The sequence below is a fragment of the Molossus molossus genome, unplaced genomic scaffold (genome assembly GCF_014108415.1).
Source record: "Molossus molossus isolate mMolMol1 unplaced genomic scaffold, mMolMol1.p scaffold_m16_p_18, whole genome shotgun sequence".
Taxonomy (NCBI): Eukaryota; Metazoa; Chordata; class Mammalia; order Chiroptera; family Molossidae; genus Molossus; species Molossus molossus.
In genome coordinates, this window is record NW_023425353.1 from 57,510,671 (window position 1) to 57,537,089 (window position 26,419).

General features: G+C 41.4%; 1 protein-coding gene across 1 annotated transcript in view; it reads right to left on the reverse strand.

The window, feature by feature from the left end:
* SCN11A (sodium voltage-gated channel alpha subunit 11) overlaps positions 1 to 26,419 on the reverse strand; it is a 76,359-nt gene that overhangs the window by 14,682 nt on the left and 35,258 nt on the right. The window contains exons 13-20 of the mRNA XM_036266499.1: positions 23,544 to 23,711; positions 21,211 to 21,579; positions 19,059 to 19,490; positions 13,519 to 13,626; positions 12,191 to 12,305; positions 9,827 to 9,981; positions 5,125 to 5,298; positions 325 to 426 (exon numbers count right to left, since the gene is read on the reverse strand). Coding sequence (XP_036122392.1) covers positions 325 to 426; positions 5,125 to 5,298; positions 9,827 to 9,981; positions 12,191 to 12,305; positions 13,519 to 13,626; positions 19,059 to 19,490; positions 21,211 to 21,579; positions 23,544 to 23,711 — 1,623 coding nt within the window. The remainder of the gene's footprint in view (positions 1 to 324; positions 427 to 5,124; positions 5,299 to 9,826; positions 9,982 to 12,190; positions 12,306 to 13,518; positions 13,627 to 19,058; positions 19,491 to 21,210; positions 21,580 to 23,543; positions 23,712 to 26,419) is intronic.

Consider the following 26,419-nt stretch of genomic DNA (forward strand, 5'->3'; position numbering starts at 1 on the left):
CTCAGCCCCATAGGTAATGAGTCCTTTCTGTTGCCCTGAGGACCTCTTGAGAAGTGTCCTCTGATGATGGTGTTACAGACATGGGACACTTGCCTTAGGATTGAAGGGAAGCCAAAGTCCATGTCAGCTGTCACAGAAACTCTTTTAGGATGGTGACTTTATCTTAGGCTTTTCTCCATTTCTCAAATTCTAAGCAGGGGGCTGGATAGGAAGGAGTCCAGGGAAAGCTTGGCAGTTTAAGGGAAGCCCACTCAGCCCAGGGAGAAAAGCTCCATCCGCCCCTGCTGGCTGAAGAATGTGCCTCCGTGCACCGGAAGGACGTACCTTCATTCCTTCGAACTGGGACAGAGCTCGCAGGGGCCTCAGCGCTCGCAGAGTCCGGAAGGATTTCAAGCTCTTTAATTCAATGAGAGTGGTCACAGACACCTGGTGGGAAGAGAAGCCACAGGTAGTGCCCCTGACTGGATGCCCAGAGAAGCCAACGTGGGGTTGAGAGCCCTCATTCTGAGAGGCAAGGTGGATTATCCAGACACAAACACTGCTGGGGAGGGGAGGACAGATGGAGAGGCTTTTCTCTTTGTCTGGCAAAGTTAGAGTCCATGCATGTGAGAACGATGCATTCACATCATTTGTTTGATGAAAGACAAAGAAAGGCTGCGGAACTGTTGTGAATTCAAGAAAACCAGAGACATGTCAATAATATGTCATGTCGGGTCCTCGACTGGATACTGGATTGGCATGGGCTATTGTGGCAGGGGGAAGATGGTGATGGGTGGGTAGAGAAAATTAGCTATAACGGACTTTGTTGTAACAATTGGCAAAATTTGAAAATGGGTGTTTTATTATTGGATCATGTTAAATTTTCTAACTATCATAATTGTACGGTGACTATGTGAGACAGTATCCTTGTTCTTAGAAACACACACTAAAATGTTGAGGGGTAAAGGCGTGTGGTGCCTGCAACTTGATCTCAAGCAGTTTAGGAAAAAAATAAGAGAAAATGACAAAGCAGATGGGGTAAAATGTCAATAGTCGGTGAATCTGGGGAAAGAGAAGAAGGGATTCTTTATACTAGTTCTTGCAACTTTTCTGTCAGTTTGTAATAATATCTAACTAAAAAGTTACAAAGAAATAATACGTTATTTGTTTGATAATATTTCCCCTCACTCACATAACTCCTTTTTGGGGAATTAAATCCAATTTGCTTTTCTAACAGTACAGGACTAAGGATCAGAAAGCTCTTTGAATGGACTCAATGCAGACTTCAGAGATACGCTGAGTTTAAGTTGAAGAGACTCCATACCGATCTCCAGCCGTCCTTACTGGCTGTGCGGAGCCTTCCGAGGCTTCACTGGGAAGCCAGCCGCTCAGCAAGTGAGGAAGTAAATCACAAGGCTCCTGACAAATGGATGCAACGTTCACCATCAGCTAAAACACACCCACTAACCCTGCCAATGTCACTGTAGTAGTAAAATATTTGCAAATTAAGAGATATTGAGTTAATATAACAGAGTAACCAGATTTTAAGATCTGTAATCCATTTTTTAAAAAATCACCATCAATTCAAATTGTTTTTGTTTATAGTGTGTGTGTGTTTGTTTAACAGGCTTGTCACTTGTTCTTTTGTTTGTAACAGCATTGCTTGTTGGGAGAGTTACTTAAGCAGTTTTTCCCCAAATACTTCTACCTGGTTCCTAGCCAAAGAGAAAGAATGGCAAAACTTAGCAGCTCTTTGGCTGTGCCAAATGACTGTCATCACTGGGGGAGAAAGTGTCCCTAGAGGGACATTGTATGCCTTTTCACCTGGAACCTCTGTTCTACCAGATTGGGAGACACTGATGACACACGCACACAGAAAACATCCCCGTTCTTTCTGTGGTGTTCTTCAGGGTGAAAATCTTCTGCTAGTTTCACCTTATTTTTTTTCTACCTAATTTGCATTTATCACTCTGCATTATATTTTTGAAATTCATCATGTTGATATGTATTCTTACAGTTGGCTTCTTTTGACTTCTGTGGAAGATTTTATAAATCCATTCCCCTTGGTGAAGATCTAGGTCACTTCCATTTCTTTGCTATTATGAACAACAGCAAACTGAACAGATGTGTGCACCTGGGTATATACACTGTTTTCCTTAGATGTATAACTAGAAGTGGTATTTCTGAACTGCAACTTATTCATTTGTATTTTACTTAATTATAAATAAGCAACACTCCCCCTCCCCCAATGACTGAAACCAATTAAATTGTTAGCAGTGATTTGAGATTCCATTTTCCTATACCTTTCTCAGTATTAATTATTCAACTTGAAAATGTTTGTCAATCTGATGAATATAAAGCAGTCTCTCAATGCTCTTCGGTGCTACCAGGTGCTAGAACAAGTACGTGTTTCTTCACACATTTGTTAGTAATTCAACTTCCATTTCTGTGATTGCCTGGTTGCATCCTTCTTCCATTCTTACACCAGGTTGTCTTGCTGTTGTTGAGCTGTAGGGGTTTTTATACACTGTGGATAATAATTATCTGTTATGTATGAAGCAAAAACTGTCTCCAGGCTCTGGCCTGTCTTTAACTATAATTATGGTATTGTTGAATAGAAAAACAAAAGCTTTTCATTTTGATATATATATATGGTATGTGTATAGTTGTGTTGCAGTTTTCTACTTCAAAATTATTTTGGATAATCTTGATTCACAAGCAACATCAAAGGATTATTCACTCACTTTCTCTCACTTAATTTGCACACTCCTGTTCTGGATTAAGCAGCATTATGTCACCTATCACGGTACAGACAAGGAAACCTGAAATCAGAGGCTCAGCAACTTGTTTCAGGTGGAATTGGGAATCAGACCTTGGTCTGTCTGATGCTAAGGCTAATATGAGAGCAATAGTGGACCACACTTATTGTGTGCTTTCTCTGGGATTTATGAAGATCTATATTATAAGGTTATTTCTTTTCTTATTCTACTTATTTTTATTTCATTCATTTTGTTATCAGGTTATGCTTATCTCATTAAATAACTTTTCAAGCCTCCCCTCTTTTTCTATTTTTTGGTAACAATTTGAATAAGGTTGGGGTTAACTGCTCATCTTAGTCAGTTCAGGCTGCTATGACAGAATACCTTAGCCTGGGTGGCTTATAAATAACAGAACTTTACTTCTCACAGTCGAGAGGCCGGGAGAGCCAAGGTCAGACACTGGCAGTCAGAGTCTGCTTGAGGGCCACCTTCCTGGTTCACAGCGGTTGTCTTGGTCTTCTCACTGTGTCTTCTCCTTCATCCTCACTGTGAGGACGTTCTGTAGGGTCTCTTTGATAAGATCACCAACCCCATTTGTGAGGGCTCTGCCCTCATGTCCTAATCAGCTCCAAATACCAACACACTGGGGATTCAACTTCAACATATGGTGGGTGGGGGTGGGGGGTAAACATTCAGTCTATAGCACTGCTCCTTGGAAGTTTGGTAAAACTAGTTTGTAAAACCATCTGAGCCTGAGCCTGGTGCCCTTTTTTTTTTTTTTTTTTTTTAAACAGTGTGACATTAGATTACTGTTTTGATATTTTAAGTGATTATTGTTAGATTTATGTTTTCCATTTTGCATCTGGTCAAATTTGGGCAATTTATAGTCCACACTCATTTTTATCCACTTGAAAACTTATGTCAAAACCTTAAGCATTTTGCTCAAGGTTATACAGAAAGAAAGCGGACAGGTAGCTGTAGGACCAGTCTTCTAAGTTTAGGCCAGTAAACCCTGCTCCCTAGAATGGAGACACAAGTAATCTGCCCACTGTCTTACGGATTCTTCACTACGGTCTGGTAAGATGATGGGTGCAGATCTGTGCTCTGGACGCTGACCAAGATCGACATGACGAACATGTGGAAGCTCCTGCGTGAGGTCTGCTGACACTGAGGCCTTTCTGAAATGCCTGAACTATGTGACCTGCTGTGTCCACCCACAGCATTATGGTTCTCCAGTGGGGGGATGCTGACTCCACAGCTCATGCTCACGCATTTGTCATATCTACTTCTTCAAACAGCATGGACGAAATCGAACCAATTAGCTCACGGTCAAAGAAATATGAATATTAAAATCAAGGGCTTTTAAGTGAGACTTCTAGGTTTGAGTCTCACCTTTACCACTTCTGTCTAGGCAAAATAACTCAGTCTCTTCGTATGAATGTGGGAAAAATAATAGTGCCCCTATGACCCTGCGTGGCTGTGGTAGCTAAAAGAGAGAGTGCAGCCCGGCCCATGTGGCTCAGTGGTTGAGTGTCCACCCATGCACCAAAAGGTCGCCGGTTCAATTCCTGGTCAGGGCACATGCCCAGGTTGTGGGCCCAATCCCCAATGGGGGGCATGCAGGAGGCAGAAAATCAATGTTCTCTCTCATCAATGTTTCTATCTCTCCCTCTCCCTTCCTCTCTCTCTAAAATCAATAAAAAAAATTTTTTTAAATAAATAAAAGAGAGAGTACATGCGAAGCTCACGGCAGCATGCCTGGCACAGAGAGAGTGCCTGGCACAGAGAGAGCACTCAGAAAATGTGATCCACCCGTCGTGTTATTGGCCTCAGCATAACACAGACCGAGGTGGGAATCCCAGTTCCCCCTGAAACAAGCTGCCGATCCTGAGCTTCAGGTTTACTTGTCTGTAACTAGTGATGTATTACTTGGCTTAATTCAGAGCACTGTTGTGCAGATTAAATGAAGGAGCATATGTGAATAAGCTTCTTCTGTTGCTTAGCAATCAAGATGGAGACCAGCCTTGTCTATTGGATGCTGACCTGCTTTGAGAAGTCTTGAAAAGAAATGAGAAGTTGCAAGGAAAGAGAAAATTGAGGATACTCAATGCTATTCCAGGTATACATCAGCCATAGCAGTGTTGATGGACTGAAGTGGATGACTGCCGTCATGGGTCCGGTTGGGGTGCTGAGCATGTGAAGTGCAGTGTCTGAGGAATGGGACCTGGAAAGGCAGGACTGCTGATAGACAAATGGCAATGACTTACAAGTTCTGTGAAGAAAGCTGTTGTGGAAAGGCACAGAGAAAAAGCACCTCCCATATGATACCCTCCCCAACGCCCATCTCCTACTCATGCCCGCGTGGACACTGAGACGGTAAACTTACAATCACAATGACGAAATCAAGCCAGCACCAGACACTGGTGAAATACTTCGGAAAGCCAAAGGCCACCCATTTCAGACCCATCTCCAGGATAAAAATGTATGTGAAAATATGGTCAGTACAATTAAGTAATGCTTGGACATTGGGTCTTTTAGGAAGGTTAATATCTTCAAATATCTGAAATGATAAAACACAGTCATAGGCCAAGTTGAGTATTTGCACAGATCTCCTTGCTGACTTTGCTTTTTATGTTCCTTCATTATTTAAACAAATTAGTATTTCTCTTGGTGATGAAGTTTTGCTCAACATGTATTAAGGCTGAATTTTTCCAATGGAACCAATTCCTCAAGTAAAACTGGAAGAAAAACAACCCTATTTCTAGAGTTCTGTCACCAACATGCTCCCCAGGCGCTCTTCACTGGTCCCTGGAATATACATATATCTTTCTAACAAATCACCACCCCTTTTCCTGATCTTACTTACTCTTTCAACTCTTGCCAACAATATCCTGCCACCTTTTCTAGAACCCCCCAGTGGCACACACACCATCTCTTTTATCCTCCTAGTTACCTTAGTGGCTCTGTTCAGTGGCTCTCTGTTACTTATAACATCAAATCCAAACTCTTTAGTGCACATTTGAGATCTGGCCTACCCTGAGGCCCATCATCTCTTACCACAAATAGCACTATGTATGTGCCCCAGTTTTCCCTACCCATGATCATTTTGTATGTGCACCACGACATGCAAAAGTTCAAGAAGCTATGGGCTAGAGCTCCCAGTGTAAACTACTTTGAATATTAAACATTCATTAAGTGTGACTATGAAAGCGAGACATCCTAGCTTTCAGAGAGACCCTTGTTCATGCTACATACAAACATTTCCTTCACCCAAAGTGTGCGTGTGCTTCTTCGGGGTCTGTAGAACAAGGATACACTGTCCTTTGGGGCTTTGCAGAGCTACTGAGGATGAAAAGAAGGAGAGAAGGGGCCTGACACTAACCCTGCCAGGACATTTGGGCAAACACAGAAGGTGAGAAAAGAAAGCAGCCCTGCTGTTGGGGATTTAGGTATTCCCACAGCGCCATGGCCTGGGGGAAAGAATGCAGAAGAGGAAGTCTCACTTCCAGCTCCTAAGTAGGCTTGAATAGAGAAGGGCCTCCATCTCTGCTTCTGCCTCTGCCTCATCAGCTCCTTGTCAGCCCTGAGATCTCAGATTAGCTGAGCTTTTCTATAGGAAACTATCCTTCTTCCACTGAGACTGGGTTAACTGCCACCCTACATGGCCCCATGTCACCCACTGCTTCTCTGAGTGTATCACTATGGTCCTGGTCTATAATGGCCGGACACCATCTGTCTTTTCTACTGAACTCTAAGCTCCTAGAAGTCAGGGACTTGTCCATGTGTTTGCCTCTTGCAGAGAGACAAATCTGAATGGCATTGGAAGCTCATTTTCTTTCTCATTTGGAAGCTTGGCAACAAGCTGGCTAAGCAGGGTTGAGTTAGTGCAAAGAGGGCAAGCTGATAATCAGCAGCTGCTCTTTGGAGGCCCTCACATTATGATGAGGCCATTACTAACCCAGGAGCTCCCCTTATTACATAGTTTCCAAACCAGAGCTTCTCAAACTCTAGTGAGCCCCAAATCACTTAGGTTATCATTTAGCAGGCCTGGGGTCAGGTCTGGGGTGAGCTCAAGACTCTGCTTTAAAAAAAAAAAGTTTTTATTGCCCAGCTGGTGTGGCTCAGTGGACTGAGTGTTGTCCTGCGGACTGAGAGGTCCCAGTTCGATTTCTGGTCAGGGCACATGCCCGGGTTGCAGGTTCCATCCCCAGTGGGGGGTGTGCAGGAGATGGCCAATCAATGTTTCTCTCTCACACTGATGTTTCTATCTCTCTCTCCAAAAAAAAAACAAAACAAAAAACATTTTTTTAGAGAGAGAGAGGAAGGGAGAGAACTAGGAACATTGATGTGAGAAACATCGATCGATCGGCATGCCCCCCACTGGGGATTGAGCCCACAACCTGGGCACGCACCCCAACCAGGAATCAAACCAGGACCTCTCAGTCTACGGTATAATGCTCAATCCACTGAGCCACACCAGCAGAGCAAGACTCTGCTTTTTTAGTTTGTTTTTATTAATCCTCACCAAAGGCTATTTTTCCATTGAATTTTAGATAGAGTGGAAGGGAGGGTAGAAAAAGAGGGAGGGAGGAGGGGAGAGAGACAGAGAGAGAGAGAGATATCGATTGGTTGCCTCCTGCATGACCGCAACTGGCCAGGATCGAACCTAAAATCCCAGGCAAATGCCTTTAACCGAGAATTGAACTGGAGACCCTTTGTCCTGCAGGCTGATGCTCTGACCGCTGAGCCACACCAGCCAGGGCAAGACTCTGCATTTTTAACAAGCTTCCATGTGGTAAATAAGGCTGCTGGTCCATACATTGTAGACATTGGCAATCAACGAGATGTTTCTTTTCTCTATTTCTCTACAAATATGTATAGTGAAACCGGGCCTGGGTCCCTCTCCTGGAACCCTCTGCATTGTGTGTTCAGTCTAGATCTGCCCAGCCTACACTTAACTCAGCTGAAGGAAGATGAGAAATAGGAGGACTGTGTTCCCTCTGCTACTTCTCTGATTATAAGTTTTCTCGTATGGTGCCATGGGGCATGTGTCCATGGCCTTTTGACAACACCACTGCTTTCCCACTGACTAGCACCGGGCTAGTACCATTTGTGGAGTAAATGAAAACCCCCTACCACTTGAATAAGAGTAGACAGCCAGTGAGATTGTAATCACAAGAAGACTACAGAAAACCGAAGTCCAAGGACTACCAATAAAAATTAATCATGGAGCTCTGGCCGGTTTGGTTCAGCGGTTAGAGCGTCGGCCTGCGGTCCTGAGAGACCCGGGTTCGGTTCCCGCTAAGGGCATGTACCTCGGTTGCAGTTTGTCCCCAGCCCTGGTCGGTTGTGCGGGTGGCAGCCACTCGATGTGTTCCTTTCACATCGATGTTTCTCTCTCTCTCTCTGTTCCTCTCTCACCCTCCCACTCTACCTGAACAAAAAATGGAAAAATGTCCTCGGGTGAGAATAAAAAAAAAAAAAAAATTAATCATGGAATTTATGCACCCTTATGTTCACAGTGGCACTATTTACAATAGCTAAGATCTGGAAACAAGCCAAGTGCCCAGCAGTAGATGAATCAATAAAAATGCTGTGGTACATTTATATAATGGAATACTATGCAGCTACAGGAAAGAAAGATCTCTTACCCTTTGAGATGACATGAAGGGACCTGGGGAGTATTATGGTAAGTGAAATAAGCCAGTCGGAGAAAGACAAGTATCACATGATCTCACTTATTTGTGGAATACAATGAACAAAATAAGCTGGTGAACAAGATAGAGCCAGAGACATGGAAGTAGGGAATAGACTGACAAACCTCAGAGGGAAGAGGGTGGAGAGGCAGGAAGAGATAAATCAAAGAACTGATATACATATAAGCATAACCCATGGACACAGACAATAGTGCAGTGAAGGTGGGGGAAGGGGCAGGAATGGGGAGAGAGGGTGTCAACGGGGGGAAAAGGAGGGACACTTGTAATACTTTCAACAATAAAGATAAATTTTTTAAAAAGGAGTTTCAATGTGTAAGTGGTAGAAAATAAATTAACCATGGATGTTCTCTTGGATAGTTTTAGAGAGATCTGTTTTTTTGTTTAAGGAATAATTTACATTGCACTAAGTAGTTGAATGAGGATGTCTGTTGGTAATAGCTTCTGATAGGCCCCAGTATGTGCTCATCTCCTTCCACCTGGAGATCCCACAGGTGAAAAGCTCTAACCAGAAAGGCAGGAGTAAAGAAGCCAGATGTTTCCTTGTCCTCTTCAATTTGCTAGCAGCTTACTGCAAAATATTTGTGACTCTAAATCCAAAAGGAGGAACCCAAGGCTCCATTCACTTGACATATCATATAGTAAGAAAATTTAGTTCTATATTACATCATTTGGAGACACAAGATAGAAGGAGAGAGAGAGACAGAAAGAGCAAGAGAGGTGATAGGAGCAAAGGGGAGGTGAAGTGGGGGCAAAAGGACTAAAAGGTGAGGAGAGAAGGCAGGCAGGAGTTTATGACTATATGGCTATGGAGGCTGATGGATTCAGTGTTTTCAAGACCTGACTGGGACACACCACACCTCGTCTGGAAGGTGTGCACACAAAGCAGTAGCTCTCTGTCTCCCCTCTCAAGGGATTATAAGTGATGGAAAACACCAAGGCAATTTATTATATCCTAACCTGGTCCCTGTAGTCTTCTCGTAACATTTTACCTTTTAGAAAGCAACATTATGGTCTTCGGGAAAAGAGAGGGTAGGAGCACTGCTGTCTAAAGGAGGAAACAGTTAGCATACAGTGAAAATGTCTAGAAATCCTTCGAGAATAATATACAGACCTGGGGTCTAGGGCCAGACTTCAGGAACCATCTTACTGTGCTGGTTTGGGTCCTGCTTCCCTATAGGTAAAGTGCTCTTGGCTTGGGGATTTCCCACTTTGAGCTTGACTCCAGAATTTGTTATGCAAAATCCTACCACCAAGGGGAACCAGCACTTCTGCTATGCTCCCCACATTCACAACCCCATGAGGGGTGAAGTCAGAATGCAGCTCCCCCAGCTGCCTTGCTCCCCAATATCCCCACAAGATAAGATAATTTACCAATGCCCCACTGCTCAGCAGAATCACAAAGATAATAAAGCTCTCAAACCAGCTGTGTTTCACCATTTGGTAGCAGGTTTTCCGCAAGTTCCACCAAGTGATCCAGGGGGACTTTCTCTTGTTCACAGCGCAGCATGGGAAGCAGCAACACAGGCCTGCAAGGAGCGAGCAGTAGCACTGTCGTTAGTGTCTGTAGTAAAGTGCATTCCTAGCCCAGCTCTTCACCCCTCCCTATACACGTGCCCCCCTTGCTATGTGATTTTGCAATTCCTCCCACTAAATAGGTGGAGTCTTTTTCCAACCCTTTGAATCTGGGCTTAGCTATGTGACTTGATGTGGTCAATAGAGCAGAGTGAGCCAGTTCTGAGCCTAGACCTTAAGAAGACTTGCATGTTTCCCCCTGCTCTCCTGCACCATCTCCATAAGAAAGGTATATTCAGGCCAGCTCACTGGTTCCAGGAGGAGGATAGACATGTTGCATGAAGCCAAGCTGCACATTAAACCCAGGCTAAATCAGCTGACTCCAGTCAGCACCACTTACATGAATAAAGCCAGCCAAGATCAGCAGAGACAACCAAACTGCATGAGCTGAATCATGTTTATTACTGTATGCTACTAAGGTTTTGTGGTTGTTTGTTATGCAGCAATGTTTTTCATAATAGTAAACAGTGTCCTAAGGACTGTAAGGAATGGGGCAGGGATGGACACAGGCTTTGTCAACCCCCCATGGAAGAGTTTGATCAATTGTCAAAATACTTACAAATACCTGAGCATTTGGTTCCAACACACACAAGTCTTCAGCATGAATCATATCACCCTTTTCACCTTGTTTCCTCCTCTCCTAAATTCAGTGGATGCTTATTTCATGGTGATTACAACATTCCACTCCTTTTCTCATCATCTTCCTAAATCACTGTGAGGTCTCCTCAGTCTGTCCCTTATCTCCCTCCGTCTTTCAAAACATCAATAAATTACTTTTCCTAAAAGTCTGCTTCTCTTATCCCACTCTTCCCTTCCTCTAGAATACCTGTCTCTCTTCCTTTCACCTCCACCTCCACTGCTGACAACTGTGCACACCTCAAGGACCAGTCCAAATGTAAGCCAAGAGAATAGTAATCTATCCCTAGCCTGACCTCTGACCCTATGAGTGACTTTAGAGCTGTCTAACAACCTGGAATGAGTTTAAAACCCATTCTTTTTTTTTTTCAATCCTCACCCGAGGACACCTTCCCATTTTTGTTCAGATAAAGTAGGAGGGAGAGAGAGACACACACACATCGATGCGAAAGGGACACATCGAGTGGTTGCCACCTGCACGACCCAACCAGGGCCGAGGACAAACTGCAACCGAGGTGCGTGCCCTTCGTGGGAACCGAATCTGGGTCTCTCGGGACTGCAGGCCGACACTCTAACCGCTGAGCCAAACTGGCCAGAGCTTAAAACCCACTCTTAGTGTTCCTTCTGAACCTAGTCTAGTCTCAAACTTATGGAGAAATTTTTAATTTTTAAATTCATTTATTCACTTGTTACGTTATTTATTTTAATCTGGACCAGATTAAATCTAATCATAGTAGAGATACAATATTGATTAAGTTACTGCTTTTGTTTTTAAGAACCTTGTAGGGGAGACAGACACAAATAAATTCCCTTCAATAAACAGGAGATAACGAAAGCTCATAGGAAGGAACCGCTACATCCACTAGAGGAACCAAGAAGTGCTGCATTTACTTATTATGTGCCGGACACTCTTCTAAGTGATTTACATTTGTTCATTTCATACCCACAACAACCCCTTGCAGCAGGTACTATTATTAAACCCATTTTATAAATGAGGCACAGAGAGATTAATGAAATTAAACAAGTTACAAGCTAGTAAATGGAGAGGCCAGAATTTGCGCTCAGGCAAGTCTGGCTCCAGAGGTGAAGCTTTTAACTACAATGCTATATCCTGTTTCCAGAAAAGAATCTCGAGGCCCAAGCGGAGGCCTGGCAGAGGTTCTAGTCAACCCTAAACTTATAATCATGTTCTCTTGGTCTATAACTTGAGTATATCCGGACAATCCATATACTGGGGACTATGCAAAGTGGCAGACGTATTGGCTCAGCGGGCTTTCTAGAAAAGTTTTCTGGAGTTTCTACCCAGTTGTTAGTCTCTGTAAGCTGAGCCTACCCAAATCAAGAATATCTTGAATTCCCCTTTGCCTCAACCTGATAATGACCCCAAGAACCCATGGCTGACCTCTCTTTACTTTTGTCTCCAGTAGAAGTAGAAAGAAGGCATATATCAAAACCATAGAGCTTCAAAGAATAACAGAATCCCACCCAAATATTCTGTGAATTGGATGCAGGAGTACTGCCACTTACCTTTGGGAAAACATCTCTCTGGTTCCTTCTGGGGAACCATTTCAGGTACCCGCTTAAAGGGATCTGGCAGATCAATGGTGCTGCATTCCGAGAGCACACTGATAGCATCAGACTTCTGCACATCGAACAAAGGGAGAATAATTTATCAGCACCCTCTCTCACCATGGAAGTAACTAATACTTGATAAAAAGTATGACTTTTTAGGTATGAAACTAACCAGGCAAAGGCTTCTGGGTATGAGGGGCATCAAGAAAGTGTCCCTCTTGTTGGGTCCTTTTCTAAAAGCTCTGACCAGCCCTGACTTCTAACTGCTCTCCCCTGGTGGAGGAAAGGGAAAGTATAAAGACATAGTATCTCAGCCTTTTCCTCCCTTCAAATCATACCCCTGATCACAGCCTAACCACAAATAGGAAAACCAGGTGATGAGGAGAAGGGTACTTTACTGAGACTATAGTATTCAGCTATCTCAACTCCTGAAATATTAGGCCTACATCAGTGGATCTCAATGATTTTACCCTCCGAGACATTCTGGCAATGTCTAGAGACATTTTTTATTTTCAAAACTGGGGAATGCTACTGTAGTCTAATGGGAAGAGGCCAAGGATGCTGTTAAACATCCTAATACACGCAGAACAGCCCACCACCACAAAGAATTATCCTGCCCCAAAAAGTCATAGCAGAGCCCTGGCCAGTTTGGCTCAGCGGTTAGAGCATCGGCCTGCGGTCTGAAGAGACCCAGGTTCAGTTCCCGCTAGGGGCATGTACCTTGGTTGTGGTTTGTCCACGGCCCTGGTTGGGTCGTGTGGGTGGCAGCCACTCGGAGTGTCCCTTTCTCTCTCTCTCTCTCCCTCCCACTCTATCTGAAAAATATATATATATATAAAAAGTCACAGCAGAGAGGTTAGAAAACTTTGGTATAGACCACTGCGTAAGATGTGGTTCTAAAAGTTTTCTCTGCACTAATCTTTTTTTTTTTTTTTTTTTTTTATCCTCACCCGAGGACATTTTTCCATTTTTTGCTCAGGTAGAGTGGGAGGGAGAGAGAGGAACAGAGAGAGAGAGAGAAACATCGACGTGAAAGGGACACATCAAGTGGCTGCCACCCGCACAACCGACCAGGGCCGGGGACAAACTGCAACCGAAGTACGCGCCCTCAGCGGGAACCGAACCCGGGTCTTTCAGGACCGCAGGCCAACGCTCTAACCGCTGAGCCAAACCGGCCAGGGCTCTCTGCACTAATCTTGCTATTTTCCATACTAGTTCTGTTAGAGAAGGTGTATGGGTGATCATGTCCCAAGTTCCATCTGGGAACACCCTGGGAAAATTACCTTTCGGGGATTCTGTACTGACAGATAAGCATCATCTTCAGAGGACACCTCAATTTCCACATTTTGTGTTGGGATGGTGGACTTGGCCTCCTGAGGGAGTTCACAGGCCTGACACAGAGAAGCCCAGAGTAGAATTAATATTCCTCCTGGAAATACTGCTTGATAAGAAACCAGTTGGAATTCTCTTTGGTTTTCTATTTGTTATGAAAACAAGACATTATTATTCTTTTTCTTTTTAGTTTTTAAAACTGGAAAAACTCAAAACAAATCTGGATCAACTACTATAGAAAACAGATAAAACTTACTCAGAAGTTATATAATCATAATCATATGGTTCTGGCACAAAATTCATCCAAAAATTCACCAAAAACATTCAGGGATAAAATTTATTGTATCCTGTAAATTCGGTAGCTACATAATAAATTATTTAATAAATAGTACTGGTATAATTAGCTACCCCTGAAAAATTAACACAATACCAGAATACAGTAAAAATTCATAATTTGATGTAAAAATAGATGAATAAAAATGTTAGAAGAAAAATTTGGAAAATAATTTTTTTATACTTTGGTGTACAAAAGATTGGCTTAGCAAAATAAAAAACCAAAAGGCATAAAAGAAAATATGGAAATGCATCACTACATAAAAATAAAAATAAATTTTTAAAATATATTAAAAAATCTGATGACTTGCAGGGATATGTGCACACTTTAGGTGAAGGTTTTACCCAAAAATCTATGTGAGGGTTCCTGTGAATCTGACACTGTGAGGTCATGATTTAAGAATGCTTCTCCCTTTTGAACACATGCAATAACACATACAGACACACACACACACACGCACACACACACAAAACGCAGGTAAATATACCTATGGACCAGACATAGAACAGAAACACAAAATATGACCATTTAAAGCACATAGTAGGTCATGGTGGCTAAAAGTGCCCACGTGAAGAAGGGAACCACAGCTATGTCCAAGGTTTGAAACTATGGGCTGGGTTGAAGTTCTCGCACTTAGAGAAAGCCAAAATAAGCTGTGGCCAATGCTTGGAATTATGATTATACAAAGCTGCATACCTAGGAAGGTAGGAGGAAAAAGAGCCTCAGAAATAGGACCTGAGTAAAGGTACCCACTTATTCAGTGACTGGATCTGTAAGCTGTTTAGTATCACTATTTGATAATAATCCCAACTCAGCAATATAAAACTGGATTCTGAAATGGAAAACTTAGAAGGGTCCACTGAAGGCATCACAGAACTTAGAATGCAAAAGAGTGACGAATCTTCCCACCAAAGATGAGTCTTCAAACTAACACTCCAAAATATATAAGACAAACATAAAATAGTAACCACTCCCCTCCCACAAATTAACTACTGGGAGGTGAAGTTACTCAAGAAAAAAACAAAGGTTATATAATAATCTGAAAGTATCTAAAAAATTTTAGAATTTAATAAAAAATATAAAGAGAGTTTGACTTCCTGCATATCAGTGAAAAGAAGTCTATTGGACATGCCCCCCAAGAAAAATAAGCATAAATGGTGAAAAGTAGTTTTAAAAAAATCATTAAAAGTTTCTGTAAATTGTCCTAAGGGCATCAGCAAATGAAAAAACATTTATTTAAGAAAATCTATGAAATTCAATAATAACAAGAGGAGCCCATGGCATTTGAGCCATGGACCTGCTCTCTCCCTCCCCAGCCCCTTGGCCACTCAGGTAGATGTGGCCAAGAAGATGGGGCTCCTTCTGCTCTCAGTTCCAAATGAAGGGATATCATGTCACCAGGAGGGGCAGGTCACCAGCTTATCTTATCCCCTCCAACACTGAGTTGAAGAGGCTAAATTCCTAGTGAATGGAGCCAAGATGCTGGACTCTATTTTTCAATTTAGCCTCTGTTCATGGGCTAGAGGCTCTATTCCAGGTTAAACAGCCTGAGAATACTGAGGCCCTGGTCACTCTCCCTCTGGCTAGTTTCAGGGGAAAGTTTCCATGCAGAAAGAGGGAAGCTGAGAAGATGACAGGCTACTGCCCCTCTGAATACCTGGGGTAGTAGCTAAAAGATTTTGCCCAAGGTGGAAGGCAATCTATAAAAAGCAAGAGATATAAAGCATTCCATAAAAGAAATTATTTTATTTTAAACACAATGCGAGGAAGTTCAAGCCTAAGGGTACTCTCAAAAACAATGGAGATTTTGATGGTAAATGAATAAGAAGAGACTGGTAGCTATTCTTCATTAAAGGCAACATACTAAAACATAGGCCATCATGAGACATATAAAAAACAAAAAGTAAAATAGCATAATAAATAAACTAGATCAATAATAATAATAAATATGAATGGGTTAAGCAATCTAACCAAAAGGCAGAAACTGTCAGACTGAATAAAAAAAAGAAAAAAGAAAAAGATCCAACTATGTACTGTCTACAGAAGAAACATTTAAAATTCAAAGATACATATAGTGTGCAAATAAATAGATGAAAAAAATATTGTGCAATCAGAAACCATAAGAAAGCTGAAGTGACTACATTTGTATCATACAAAATAGACTTTAAAACAAAAAAATTAATAGAGATAAGGAGGGATATTTTATTGTGATAAAAGCATCAAAATATCAGGAAGACAGAACATTTATAAAGATATATACACCTAACATAAAAGCCACAAAATATATGAAGCAAAAACTGACAGAATTGAAGGGAGAGATAGATAATTCAATAATAATAGTTGGAGACCTCAATAAGCCATTTTCAAAAATGAATATAACAACAAGAAAATAGAAGACTTGAACAACATTATAAATCAATTGTACCTAATAAACATTTATAGAACATCAACCCCAAAAAGCAGAATATACATTCTTCTCAAGTGCACACGACACATTTTCAGGACAGACAGTATGCTAGGCCATAAATCAAGCCTCAATAATTTTAAAAAATTTAAATTATGCAGAGTATGTTCTCTGATTACAATGAAGTAAAATTAGAAATTAATAACAAAAATACATTTGAAGAATCACAAATATGTGGAAATTAAACAAAAATATTAAATAACCAATGAATTTAAGAAGAAATATATATGGATAGATAGATAGATAGATAGATAGATAGATAGATAGATAGATATAGATGTAGATATAGATATATTAGAAAAGACTTTAAGAAAAATGGAAATAAAAATATGCCCAAATTTGTTGGGTGCACCTAAAGCTTCGAGGTATAAAGCTTAGAGGTAAAATTTATAAACACCTACAATTAAAAAGAAAACATCCTAAATCAATAACCTAACCTTCCACTTTAAGGTACTGGAAAAGGAAGAGAAAACTAAACTAAAAACAAGCAGAAAAAAAGATAGGTAGTTGAGCAAAAATTAATAAAATACTAGATGAAATCAACAAAACCAAAATTTATTTTTAAAGATTAACAAAATTGAAAGACTTTAACAAGATTGACCAAAATAAAAATGTGACAAGACTCAAATTACTGAAATTAGGAATGAAAGAGGTAAAATTACTATCAACCTTACAGAAATCAAAAGGATTATAAGGAAATACCACGAATATTGTATGTCAACAAATTAGGTAAATTTAATGAAACAGACACATTTCTAGAAATACAGAAATCTACCACAATGGACTCCAGAAGAAATAGAAAATCTGAATAGCCCTATAACAAGTAAAGAGATTGAATTTATAATTTAGAAACTTCCCATCAAGACTTCCAGTTTCTAATCTGACAGGTGAGACACCTAGAAGTTTCCAAGCCATCCTAAGAAGTAAAAAGCTGAACAAACTGGGAAATAAACAACTCTTTTTAGATCCATAAGAGAAGTGAGGTCCAGGGCAAATGCTATTCACCCACCCCCACCCCCCAATTGGAGAGATACAGATAATCACAACTTAACAGATCAGAAACCCAGGAGCAAAAACCTCCATAAGCACCTCCATAAGCCAGGGCAGGGAAACCTGAACTATAATTGACAAATTACTGGAGGCTAAGTGTGGACAAGCCTAAAAGATAAAAGTTCCATAGGACCTAGTCTTCAGGGGGATCCCAAACTTTTATGAGTTTTACCTCTTGGAGCTCTACCTGGTTCTCACAATGAATACTGGAGAAAAATCCCTTCATGCTTTCGGCAGGGAGAAGGTAAAACAAGTCATTTTGAAATATACAAGAGTATTCTGTTCTACCTAACAAGACCTGCCATTAAGAGAAACTAGTTAACCAGAGCCCAAGATGCTGGGTTATCAGGTTCTGGGGGAAGGGAAATACCCAATTTCAGCCAGCTCTAGATTTCCACATGGAAGGAGGGAAATCCCCAACTCCAGCTTACTCTAGCCATTCTGTCCCACCTAAGGGAAGGGGGTATTAAGAAGCACTGTGGAGTTCAGAGTCCAGAGGCACAGGCTCACTAAAAGACTGAGACCCAATCATAGAGGAAGAAGAGGGAGAAGAAAAGAGAGAGAAGCCAACTGCATCCAACAATTTTGGCATATTATATTTTCATTTCTATTTATCTTTAAGTATTTTAAATATTTTTGTGACTTCTTCTTTGACTTGTTGGTTATTTAAAAATGTTTTGGTTAATTTCCATATATTTGTGAATTCTTCCCTCTCCCTTTTCTTCTCCGATAGAACTCTTCCATTCCCCCCCACACACACACACACACCTCACCAACACATAACTAAAGGCCTATATACAGCAGTTTCATCATGTTCATCATGTTCAACTATGAAGAAAAAATTACAAAGCATACTAAAAGTTTAAAGAGACAGAGCAGACATCAGAAGCAGACTCAGTATGGCAAAGATGTTCTAATTAATTAGACCAGGAATTTAAAACAACATGATTAAAATGCTAAGGACTGTACTGGATAAAGTAGACAGCATGTGAAAACACACAGGAAATGGAAATTCTGAAAGAATAAAAAAGAAGTGCTAGAGTTCACAAACACTGAAACAAAAATGAGGAATGCTATCGATGGGCTTATTAGTAGACTGAATATAGCTGAGGAAAGAATCGTTGAGCTTGAGGATATCTCCACAGAAACCTCCAAAACTGAAAAGCAAAGAGAAAAAATGTGGAGGAAAAAACCCAGAAGAGAATACCCAAGACCAATGGGGCAACCACAAAGGTGCAACATACATGTAATAGTTATTGACAGCCCTCATCTCCCATGACTCCTCACTCATGAGCCCCACCATTGATCCCTGCAGAGACTGAGTTTGTTCCTACCACTGTCTCTTTTTCTATGCTATTCACTTCACTTTCCACACTCTTTCCTCACCTTTTATCCAATCCAAATTATTTTAGGGCTCAACCAAAGGCACTTGACTGCCCCATTACCCCAGCCTTGGAACTCTGACACTTCCCATCTGTGCCACATGTACAGGACCATGATTAGGACAAGCCCTGGGATGTGCAGATGGTATTGAAGGGTAGCCACCACATATTCTACCCTCATTATCCATGCATAGTGCAACCAGTTCCCCATGGCAACTCTAGCTCTGTACAATCTCGAAATCTACATGTGAACCTTCATACCTGTTTTCCAGCCTCAGACTGTGTGACAGGCTGTGCATTCTCTTCATCAGAAAATTGAATATCATCTTCTTCCTCTGCAAGTGGGGCCAACAAAATCCCTTCATGCCCGACATTCAAGGGCTTTGGTGTAACAGTTAGTACACCAGACTCCTCCCAGGTCTCTAGGTCTTTTTTCATCTCTGTGACCAGGGGAATGGCATCTCTGCTCTCTGCAGAAGAGCCTTCAGTCACCCCTTTTTGCTTTGGTAAGTTTTGCCTCCTGCACCGCTTGCGACAAAATTGCTTAAGAGTAGATATGACAAAACAAAAAGCCCGGTGGAAACGATCCAATGCTAACTGGACTTTGGTTTTCCTGGACTCTCCTTCCAAGTTTCCACCTCTCTCCTCATTGCTGAAGGAATTGAGCAGCAGGGCAATGAAGAGGTTGAGTACCTGGCAAGGGGTTGGGGTGGGGGCACAAGGAAAATGGGCAATTTAGCAAAGGAAAGGATACAGGAAGGTTTCCAGAAAAACTTTTCCCCAAGACCCAAAACAAAATAAAATGAGAATTCTGTGTCCTTCTATCTCCCAAGAAATTTCATCTATAAAATAAATTAAAGGAGAGGAGGTTGGGGAGTACTAAAAGTAGTAAGATAAGACAAAAGAAAAACTGATGTTAAGGGGCACAAACAGCCAAACCCAGCTTGTCTACATATAACCCACACATGTGCAGACTCTGCCCAGGGTAAAGCAGAATGTTGTGACCAGGTGGCATAATCATAAGTGTATATTCCTGTGAATCAGCCAGAATCATGAGTTCAGACGTATGTTGGAACTGCCCTCTGGGATATGGGTCTGACATCAGAGACTGCTGTGGGGCTCTCTCCTGTTTGCACGATTTGAGAGACGGTGTACTTCGTGCAGGATCTCTAAGTTCCACTGTCCAAACTGCACTGAGGTGCTGGCGCTGAGCCAGAGGGGTTAGATGAAATCTACTGCACAACTCTTCTGTTGAAGCACATATCACCTTAAATTCAGATCATCTCCACAGATCCCTATTTAGAAATTTTGCTTACATTTATACACCCCTAATTCATCATCTTTCCCTCCTTAAACTCTTTTGTTTGTGGCCCTCACCAGCTGAAAAATATACAGCTCTTGGGGAGAAGTGTCTGGTGGGTGTGAATAGGTCCAGTCGATCTTCTTCAGCTTCACCATGAGAATTCCCAACTCTGGATCTTTGCTCAAACTCTCCTCCATAGGCTAAGTCCTCCTTGCCTCTTAAGTGCCATTCTCAAGTACCATACCTTACACAAACCCTTTCAAGATGTTCCCTCCCCACTCCCATTGGTGGTATCCTGCTAATCTGAACTTCTGTATCACTTACTATCTACACTTCTCATTAGACTCTTAGGATAAAACTACCATGTGCAGAGACCTAATTATATTTGCACCATAGCCCCAACCTGATTCTGAAGACCTTGTTCTCCTTGTGTGTCTCTTCACACCCTCACCGGTAGACTCCTAATTAGCCTCTCCATAAATATCTGTTTCCAGCTGCAAGTAATAGACTCAAGGCAGCTTACACAGTAAGGATATATAATACAACCAGAAGTTTGAAAATAAAACAGGGAACTAGTTATGACATGAAGACAGGTTTGTTCCACCTTTTCACTCCACCTTCCTCAGTGCTGGCTTTGTCTCAGGCTAGTTCTTCTCATGGTTGCATAATGCTTGCAAGTCTACCCAGAGTCACAGTCATAAAATGGCCCTGAGGAGGTAAAAGGACCATTTTCCCCCTTGTCCCTTTCTCTTCTTCTTTAAGAATAAGAAACCTTGCTCAGTGGACATCCCTTTACATCTTATTGACCAAATTAAGTCACAAACCCCTACCAGCCAATCACTGTCATAGGGAATATGATTATCTTAGAATAATCACCTGCAGTAGAATAGCTATTGGGACATCAGTCAACACAAGACTATTTGACAAAGAGGTTTTGTTTCATGTTTATCATACTTGACTCAAACCAAATTCAAACACAAATTGTTAATATTATATATAACATCATAATATTATATTTAGAATAAGAATTTCACAAGTGAAATGTTGTAAAAGAAGCTAATGCATTTGTTTATCCATGTATTTTTATTTTTAAAAGTCTAAGATACTCACCACGAGTTTTCCTATCACCATGATCAATAGGAAGACAACAATGCACAGGCATGAATTAGCTGCTTGCATACATTCCCACATGTTTTCGATCCATTCCCCACAGAGGATGCGGAATACCACCAGAAAGGAGTGGTAGAAATCCCCCATGTGCCAGCGTCGAGAACTTTGGTCTATATGGTTATAGGATGTTGAAATTTTCTTTTCACAACCAAATTTAGAGCCAAAGAGCTGCATACCAACTACTGAGAAAATAAAGACCACAATGGCCAGGACCACAGTCAGGTTTCCAAGGGCTCCAACCGAGTGGCCTATGATCTTAATCAGTGTGTTTAAAGTTGGCCAAGATTTGGCTAACTTGAAGATCCTCAGCTGAAGAAACAGACAATAAACAAAAAAATAAAGAAAAGCCAGTTAAGGACAAATTCTACCTGTTCAGCCACAAAACCTATGACATATTCCCAAACCACAGCATTTATGATTTTTAAAAAATCTTTTCAAAGCCAAATCCATACTAAACATTGTCACCAACTCTAGATCCCAATCTAATACTCACTTGTATGTACCTTTTGTTTTAAAAATGAAAATATTTTTTTCTAATTATTTTTAAATGATGAAGACTTTGGGGTCATGATGATGGATTTGAGCAAGCATGTTAATTATATAAAATATGTATCAGAGGTCAACAACTCAGACCTGAGGGCCAAATCCATCCCATTATCTGTTTTTGTATGGCCTGAGAGGTAAAAACATTTTTTTTTTTTTACATTTTAAATGGCTGAAAAATAATCAAGAGAAGGATATTTTATTACACATGAAAACTGTGTGATGTTCAAATTTCCACGTTTGTAGGGTTTTATTGGAACTCAGCCATGCATACTCGTTCTCCTCTACGACTATATTTGTGTTATGATGACAAAGCTGAATGGTTTTCACAGTGACAATGTGACCCGTAAGTCTGAAAATATTTACCATCTTCTGGCCTTTTACAGAAAAAGTTTGCAAACTCCTGCCTATATAATTCAGATCACAAGTCTGAATCTAAACCTTATGACAGTGATGAATGTCATATGATGTTTTATACCCAGAAAAGAAAAGGCAATCAGCTACCCACAACACATACACTTTTTTCCAAAGATAAGTTTTCTCCATGAAACCTTACAGATATGATAGAGACAATAACCTTAGAGAAAACACAGCAACTAGTTTGATAGGTTATTTCTTGTGTTCACTTTCAATGCAAACTATGGTTTAAGTCTAAAGTACAATCCTGTTAAGTATCAACTATTTGGGGGTGAAAATATTTCAGGGCAGTAAGCATTATGTCCCAAGAGAAAGACCATCACTATCTACTCAGAGTGGAGCTGGGAGGTCTCATATGTAGACAACACCAGAGTTCCTCACCTAAGCTCATGACTGTAATAAGCCTATGAAACAGTGAAAACGAATGTAATTTTGCTCATCTGAACACCCATAAAACTTTAGCAGAGTAGCCTAATAATGCCTGACTTTGAGTGGTATGTTCTCCTGACATACCCTAAGTATAAAAAGTACACTTACTTAGGTAACTGAATCATATGTCTCACTCTATAGACTTAGAAATCCTATCCATGACAAATTGACCTTTGAAAGAGGACAAAAGGCCACTTTTCATGGTCTCCCTATTGCCACCTCAGATAAGATTTCTCTGTAACTTTCTATCCATACCTCATGTGGGCTTGGTCACACTCTGCTTTGCCTCATGGTCATTTCTGGACCTGTATCTTGTTTCATCCCTGGACTGCAAACTCTTTGGAGACAGTGCTTTTCTCCTCTCTGAGCGTTCCCTGTGCCAGCTAACATCGGGTACACTGCAAAGGTTGCCAGAATACCTCCCATGGTTACGGCATGTGGAATGTGGCACTGGCAGCCCAGAGGAGGGACTTGTGGAAAGCACCTGCCGGTAGCACCCGTCCCCATCCTGGGCTCTGGAGTCTAAACCCCACTGCTGAACACTGAAGTAAGGGTGCCTGTCAGAGAGAGCTCCGTGGGGGAAGAGATCATCGGAGTGGTCATACACAAAGCAAAGAGCAGAGTCCTGACATCGTAAGACACACTTTGCATCTGGTTGCCTAAAGAGTCATCTTGGTGGGGTGGAGAGGAGTCTAGGGATTCAGCTGAGAGAAGACCCCCTGGGACTCCCAAAGGACCTGAGTGGGAGGAGGACTGCATTTTGGCTTCTCCGGTTAAGGTAAAATGAGTTCAAGTTGAATCCAAAATAGCCACTGAACTCACTCAAGACTCTTTTCAATCCTGATTGCTAAGTTATTCCGTGAATAAGAAAGGAAGTGCCTTACCACTCGAAAGGAACGGAACACTGGCAAATTTTTCTGTGCCATCACATCTGCAAAACTCAGAAGAGCAACAATGAAGTCAAAAACGTTCCAGCCTCGGCGGAAGTAGTAGTAGGGGTCGAGCGCAATGATTTTTAGGCACATTTCTGCTACAAAAATGCCAGTGAAAACCTACATTGAGACAAAGAAAAGTGGGGAAAGGAAGCTACAATTTTTTTCACAGCACGTTTAAGAATGGTCCCAGGGAATTACAGAGGCTACAAAAAAATATGTTCTCGTGGTTACATAATATGTCCTAAAATCCATGAGAAAAACAACATGTAACTGCTATAGCATGAACCTTACACTCTACCTTTGCTCTCTCTCCACTTCCTTCCATGGTGCCCAGTCCATTGTTACCAAGTTCACAGACATAGTGAGATGGAGAAAAAATAGTTCTCATTCTGTTGAAAATAAGGCAAAGCTGGCTTCTTGGTAGATGGCAGAATGATAGGAAGTATTCATTGATTCCTCTGAAGTCTTTAAAGTGCCAAGGGATAAAAACTCCAAAACGAGGGACTACAAAATAGCTCAAGATAGACTCCCCCATAAAGTGGAATCCAGGAGGAGCTCACCTAACCACTCAATCTTAGTACCTTAATCAGAAAAAAATTTAAATGGGGCCCAGAGCAGAGAACTGAAAAACATTACTAGGGGCAGAAAAGTGTCTTTGAGCAACTCCCAGGATAAACTTAGATTTATTATGGCTGAAAGGAGGATGAATGAGCTAAAAACTCACTTGGAATGCAGGGCACTTCATTCCAGAACAAAGTATCAAAGAATTAAAAGGAGAGGTAAGCGTTAGAAAAAGTACTAAATTATGTGTTTTCCATAGGCAAAAATAATCTTTGCCTTGTTTTTGATAATTAGATAAATACAGACTTAAGAAACTTGCAAAATGTTGAATAAATAGTAGCTAAATTAATAACTAAATCTATCTTCTATATCTTTCAGAAGATAAATCAAAGCATTTCCTCATAGCAAATAGCACATCCTCCATCTCACATATACATACAAATAAAAATGAGAAAGACAATAGTATGAAAATTATAAGGTAATATAGAAAGGGTTAAAGTCTTTTAAAATGTTGTCAGTTATAAGACTCGCCTCTACAATTCTGAAAAAGAAAAACAACCACCCATTAACTACAAAATCTCCCGATTAAAAGTAACAGATGATCTGTTTTTAGAAATAATTCAATTACGTATGATTTATTTTTTTCAATCCCTAAAATAAATGACATAAGTTAAAAGGATAGGCAAAGATAAATCCATGATAGGCAAATAAAAAGAAATCAAGGGTGACAAGTAAAATCCAAAGCTTATATCCATCTTTTCCCTTTCAACAGTGCTGTCTATCCCTGCTCAGTGCCATACCCACCTAGTACCTCAAGGCAGTCAGTGCCGCCTGTTCTGGGCAGTCCATTGTGATGGACTGATCCTTGCCCCCTTGACACACTCCTCTTCCTCCTGTCTCCTACAGGGTTTAGGTGTCTAGGCCTACAGTCTCCCTGATGCCTTGGCACCATTGGTTTTGCGATCTAATTCAATTGCTATCTATGGCCTCTTGGGAGCTCAATGTTCTTCCCTGATTTGAGAAATCCTGAAGCCTAAAGAGTCCATTTCCAAGCCCAGTCCCATAGATCACCACAGGCCAGCTTAATCCTGGTCCACGCATCAAAGCAGGGAGGTTTGGATGTGTTCTTTGGAATTCAAGGCTCCCAGGCCCCCCTTCATCAGCACCATAAGGGCATAATAGATGGGGTGGCTGCCATCTTTGTATGGTGTGTCTAGGGAATGAAGCACAAAGAATGGAAGCACAGGCTAGGCGGCCAGCTCTACATGTTTCTTCTTCATCAATTTTCAGGAGTTGGGGTGCAGCTGCTGCCTATGTCCCCAGATATCAATAATGTCCCTCCCTGTGCTTCCTCCTGCCTCTGGAGAGCGTGAAAAAGAAAGTTACTTAATTAGCCAGCTTCTGGCTGCAAAATGCAGCTTCATCTCAACATCCAGGATGCCTTGCCAGTGGGGGTCTGAGAGGGGGGCTTTTGTTATTTCTCACAGTTGGACCAGCTGATGAAGCGATGGACAGACCACCTTTGGAATTGCAAAGCCCTGTCCAAGGAATAACTCTGAGTCCTTTGGATATTCTCTGGAACTTATCCAGTAACTCCATCCACCAGGAGGTGCTGAGAGATGGGTCTGCTGACTCTGTTGAGGCAGGAAGCATGGTTGTGAAGGTACAGCATTCTGCTTCCAAGTGAAACAATACTATCAGCCCATTTTTGGAGTACCTGAGCAGGGGATCGCTGAGTACACTGGCTCAGAGCCCAGAAGACCGCACCTATCAGAAGGTACAGTGTGTGTTAGGGTTATCATGCAGCACGGAATCTAATCCGATCCATGCAAATCCACAGGGCACCTCTCCCAAAGGCAGTATGGGGACAGGAACGTAGACACACTGTCTGTAAGGAGAACCACCCTGATCTGGCACTGCCGTCTCACTGCAGCCGTGGTCCTCCTGGGAGGAATGTGAGAGGGACTGAGGGTGAGAGGTGCTTGTCTTCAGTTCTACACCACCCTAAACTTGATGCAGACGCAGGTCTGTGGACCAATTCCTGATTCAATAGGTACAGTGGGTTCTCATCAATGTAAAAAAAAAAAAAATTAAAAAAATCATGCATACATACATACATACTGCCTGGAAATACTCAGCAGTGCTAAATAATGATTATCTTTGCTAGTAGGACCATAGGATATGAGTTTCTTTGTTTCCTTTCTTTGTATTTTCCCTTATTTTTAAAATTAAAAAAGCATATATTACTTTTTAAATTGGAAAAA